Consider the following 5,251-nt stretch of genomic DNA (forward strand, 5'->3'; position numbering starts at 1 on the left):
CTCTCCTTCACAGCTAGTCTGACCGTTTTTCAAATGTTCACCCACTCAGGACACCATTCCGTGGTTTCCCGGAACAAGACCAGCTCCTGCGGTCCCCGCCCCCACCTCGCACACCCGGGACCTGGGCCTGGTCTCCCCCTCCATTCGCGGAATGGGCTGGCCTCCCTTCCAGTCTGGGCCTCAGTGCCCGTTCTTCACTCCCCTGCCTCCCTCCCTGCCCTTCCCAGCCCGGTTCACGTCGACTAATTTCAAATTCCAAATTCCAAACTTTCCCCCTACCAATGCTTTCCTTCCCCACGCTCAGATCTAATCAAATCAAATCTTCCTATTTGCTACTCTCGCGGCACCACACCTCCCTTTTGCTGGCACTTACTTGTAATTATGAATTTTTTTTCTCAACGATTAGATTGATCAACCAACCACTGACATGTATGAATAGGGGCTTCAGGGTGGGCCCCATTTGACAGGCAAAGGACTGGCCCAATGACCTTCCAAGCCCAGTCAGGCCCGCCCCAGCTGGCCCCGCCCCTGACCTCTCCCATCACGTGATGGCCTCACCGCCTTTTAAGAGGGAGCGCGCGAGGCTGCGAGCAGTCAGTCAGCTTTTTGCCGGGTTCTGAGCTAGGACCGCTGGGTGCTCCCTCCTGCCTGCCTGGTAGGGGGCGCATTTGAGGGCGACATCGGAGCCACAGCCGTGATCCTGTGGACACCTCCAGCTCCTCGGGCCTCTCCTCATAGAAGAGAGCCAGCTGCACGGAGATCAGGTGTGTGTCTGGGTGTCCCTGAGGGGTGGGTAGAGTTTGCGTGGGTACAGGTGGGAACAGAATCCTCAGTGCTCTAGAAGGCCGAGGCCACATCCCTTGTCACCACTACCTTCTTCACAACTCTGTTCCCCATCCTCCATCTTCTTTCTCTCTTCCGCTAAGGAGGGATCATTCCTCCAGGAGGCCTAAGTCTCCCCAGTACAAGCTTTGCCTGAAGAAACTGGGATAAGTTAATCAAGCCGCCTCTAGGCCAGTCCCTGCTTGCTACTGGCTCCCCCTTGGAAATCCCTTACAGTGTGGAAGTCTCCCCCCACCCCAACTCCCACCTTCTTCACAGGATCCCCTTGACTGCGCCCCGCCGGCTCTGTGCAAATGCTCTGAAGTACGCGAGCGGCGGTGGCCCTGGAGGAGGGGGTGAGGTAGGGTCCACATCGCTGCGTGATGCTTGAGAAATTAGGCTGTGGTTTAACACCCTGACTGACCCATTTTCCTCCCCACTCCCTCCCGCAGATTCCTCATGGAGGAACCAAGGCGTTCGAAACGACTTCGCTCCATGGCCCCTAATCAAGGTACCATCAAACATCCACCATTCTCTTTAATTTTTTCCAGATTTTTACTTTACTTTTGGTATCGACTTATAGAACTTAGATATGCAAATGTGACATGTTATGAAATGCAGCAGCCCCTGCTCCTTCTCAGTCTCCCGCACCTTTGGGACCACCACCTCCATCTGGGTAGCCATTACTTCTAGCATTTCCTCTCATTCTTTAAATGCGTAGCCTACTGCTATTTCTTTTTCCGTTTAGACTTTATTTATGGTCTTCCCGCTAGACTAGTGGAGTATTTAGCTGTAGTTCACACATTCCCACCACCACCACCACTCACCCAGCCACACCCATCCCAGGGCACACACCCTGTGCTCCTCCCCCACTGCCCAGGAGCCAGGAGGACACTAGGATTACTTTGCACCTCTTGCATAACTTGAGTTTTCCAGGACTTAATACTTCTCCTCGGTTATTATGTGTTCACTTATCACGAGTCCATTCCCCAATTCTTCCCCAGTTGCTTAAATTCAAACCCAATCAAGCATTCTCTCAGTTTCACTTTCTCATAGCCTGCTCCAACGGGGACTGGCTGCTCCCAGTCAGCTCCCAGCTGCCACTCCAGGATCTCCCTTCCATATCATCTGGGAAATTCCTTTTCCTCTTTTGAATTTTATCCAATTTCCTATGTCTGGTGTCTTTTTCTTTCTTATTTTACTTTTTCTCTTCGGAAGAGTGAGTTCTCACACTATATCTCGATTTGTGTATGATAAACCAGTACTCTCACCTTGTTCTTTTCTGGAGGTATTGGAATTTGATGGCCATTGCCAAATTACTCTTGAAAACATTTCCCTTCATACACTGTCCTAAATCTTTTAATCTTGTCTAGTTTGATAGACACATTACAGTAAAGCATGCCTTGAAGGGAAATTATTTAAGATCTTGCTTGTCTGCAAACATCTTCGTTCTAATTCCTAAGGGATACTTTGGTTGGATATCAAATTTTGGGTGGGAAATCCATTTCATTCAAAAATTTTGAAGACATTTTCTATTATCTTCTAGATTTAATTGCTGCTTTTGAACTGTCTGATTTTTGAGACATGTTGAATCTTGACCCTTTCCATATTGCCTTTCCTCCCTTTCTCTTTCTCCCTCTCTGGAAGATTTTAGAATCTTTCGTTGTCACCACTACTCTGGAATTTTATGGGGATGTGTCTCAGTAACAATACACTTCTAATTTTCTTTTATTTTATCTTCCTTCCTTTCCATCATTTTGGATTTAAGCTCTCTTTTCTGGGAGATCTTCTCAACACTATCCTCCAGAATTTCCATGGAGATTTTTATTTCTGCTCTCACAATTTTAATTTCAAAAAGCTGTAGTTTTTCTGAATATTCCTTTTCAAAAGTACCCTATAATTGATTCATGGGCAAAATTCCTTCTATCTCTCTGGGGATATTAATTATAGATGTTTTTGGAAAGTCTCATCTGTGGCATAAACTGTTTCTTCCAAGTTGGCTTTTTTTGTGTTATTGTTCTATCTCTTGTGTTAGAGCCTTTCCTCTGATGTTTGGCGATCTCTGATTGTTGCTTATAGTTTAAAAATGGGACCCAGAAGAAGCTGTTGGGAGCCCCAAGCCTGTGGATGGGGCTTGTTGATTGCATTCCACAGAATATATATGGTTGGGCTATGTAACTGGGCAACCCTAGATGCCAGTTTCTTGGGACTTTTTCTTAGGCTACACAGGTTTCCCTAGGAGGAATATTCAGATGATCTTCAAAGCCTGCTCTGTCATTGATAAAATTTCTGTAGACATTTGTCTAGTTTTGGACTTCCTGTTCTGTTCCATTGCTCAATCATTGCTTACCAAGATAGCTTATAGCTACCCTAGGCTTCTTTCCTCCTGGAAGCCACACAACTACTCCCGGCCCCCCTGTCACCTGGAATCCTATCCCTCCCTGCTATCCCCACTAATCCTCTCTCACCTCTGCCTTTCTAAATCCCACCCATCATCCTTGATATCCCCAGCTTATGTTAACTTCTCCAATAAGACTTTATGATCATCTCCTTCCCAATACATGTTAAGAAGCTTACTTGAACCAGACACTAATCTAAACATTTCTCTTCTAGTAACTCAGTTCTTTTAAGGACCCAGGGGTTGGCATGTTATTATACCAATTTATGAAAAGGGGCACTGATGCCCAGATAAGTGAAGCTGCCTGGGAATACAACCCCAGCATTCTGGATCTGGAGCCACCTCCCTTATGATACCCTTCACCTCCCAGCTGGTCACTCATTAGCATCATTCATTTTTAGGTGTTCTGTTTGTCTCTCCTACTGAGGTTTAAGCACAGCAAGGGCAGGCAATGTGTCATTTTTATTCAAACTCAGCCTCTGCAGGGAACTGTAGACTCATTTACTTATTAGTAAAATGGCGATCATAATATCTGACTGACAAGGTCATTGCAAGGACTTGAGAGGCTCATGGAAAGTGCTGAGCCCAGGCTAGGCCCTTGGACAGACAGTGCTCCTGAGGGCTCACCCTGCAGGCATCTCCTGACCTTCACTCTGTTTGCCTGGGTTCCCCTGGGCCCTCCCTGAACCCCTCTATTTGTCTCCCTTCCTGAAGGCTTCCTGGGTGGCCCCTACTCCATCTCCTCACACTCTGCTTCTCTTTTAGCTTTAGGTGGGCCTCCTACAGAGCCAGGCTGCTCTAGTGTGGACCATGAAGACCCTGTAGAGCCAGTCCAACCCGCAAAACCCACTGCTTACGTGAAACCCATGAGATGGGAGCCCCCAGCTCGCGCAGAGCTGGCTCGTCCTGCAGGAAGAGGCCGGCGCAGGGGAGGAAGCTGGCGGGCAGGTCGAGCCCGTGGCAGTGGGGCCGTGCTCCACAGGGTCCCCGGCCAGAGAGAGGGGCCAGACGTGTACATCCATCTGAACTACCATGGAGAGCCAGGCCACCAGGGGGAACCGGAAGCCGGGCAGAACCTAGCCTTCTCTTTTACTGAAGCAGCTCCTATGCCCGGAATTGTGCAGGAAGGCCCCGGTCCCCATGCAGCCCAGCCTGAGGTGGGGTTTCAGGAGCCACCTCCTGCTCCTGGGCCTGTGGCTGTGGCCAGGCAGCCCATGTTGGCCCTCTATCCCTGTATGGGGTTCAGGCCTCTGGGTGGCTCAGCTTTTTTGCGCATCATGCAGACCTCCAGTGGCACCTACGTGCACGGGGTCCCAGTGTTCCTTGCCCACATTGCACACTAACCTCTGTCACCCATATTGCTGCCAGCCTCCCTTTCTTCCACCTGGACTTTCCCCCATCCCCAAACTCTAGCCCCATTTCTGCTCCACTCATCCCTGCCCATCCCAGCCAGGGCCCTTACTTTGTGTTGTCATGCGCCTCCAAGTCCTCCTCCCAGGATCCTGACAGTAGTCCATCTGCTTCCAATGTCCCTCTAGCCTCTGCTTTGTATGTTCTGTCAAAGATACAGATGCATGGAATTCCTCAATGCTTATTCAAATAAACCAGCAGCTCCCTGAGTCCTTTTAGTGTGCTTATATTAAAAGCCAATTAAATCAAGCCTGTAATCCCAGCACTTTGGGAGGCCAAGACGGGTGGATCACGAGGTCAGGAAATCGAGACCATCCTGGCTAACACGGTGAAACCCCGTCTCTACTAAAAAATACAAAAAACTAGTCGGGCCCAGTGGCGGGCGCCTGTAGTCCCAGCTACTCGGGAGGCTGAGGCAGGAGAATGGCGGGAACCCAGGAGGCGGAGCTTGCAGTGAGCTGAGATCCGGCCACTGCACTCCAGCCCGGGCGACAGAGGGAGACTCCGTCTCAAAAAAAAAAAAAAAAAGCCAATTAAAGATACTTGGGATGAAAAACAAGGTTGTTGGAATCCAAAGTTATGTTGATGATTTGAATCACAGAATAGATAGGACTGAGGAAT

The 5,251-nt window shown here is 49.2% G+C and overlaps 1 protein-coding gene across 1 annotated transcript; it reads left to right on the forward strand.

Moving 5' to 3' along the window:
- The first annotated feature begins 596 nt into the window (after positions 1-596).
- On the forward strand, positions 597-4,839 carry PRR20G (proline rich 20G). The gene is made up of 3 exons (XM_005571806.3): positions 597-764; positions 1,275-1,333; positions 3,986-4,839. Exons 2-3 carry the CDS (start codon positions 1,282-1,284, stop codon positions 4,561-4,563), a joined length of 630 nt encoding a protein of 209 aa, XP_005571863.2. The 5' UTR covers positions 597-764; positions 1,275-1,281; the 3' UTR covers positions 4,564-4,839.
- Positions 4,840-5,251: the final 412 nt, after the last annotated feature.

Source organism: Macaca fascicularis, chromosome 2, assembly GCF_037993035.2.
Source record: "Macaca fascicularis isolate 582-1 chromosome 2, T2T-MFA8v1.1".
Classification (NCBI taxonomy): Eukaryota; Metazoa; Chordata; class Mammalia; order Primates; family Cercopithecidae; genus Macaca; species Macaca fascicularis.

What these genes read in the sequence shown, in the direction of transcription:
- PRR20G (XM_005571806.3), top strand. Translation starts at nt 1,282, where the DNA reads ATGGAGGAACCAAGGCGTTCGAAACGACTTCGCTCCATGGCCCCTAAT. An exon ending in CTCCATGGCCCCTAATCAAG is followed by an intron (nt 1,334 to 3,985) that starts GTACCATCAAAC and finishes CTTCTCTTTTAG; the next exon opens with CTTTAGGTGGGCCTCCTACA.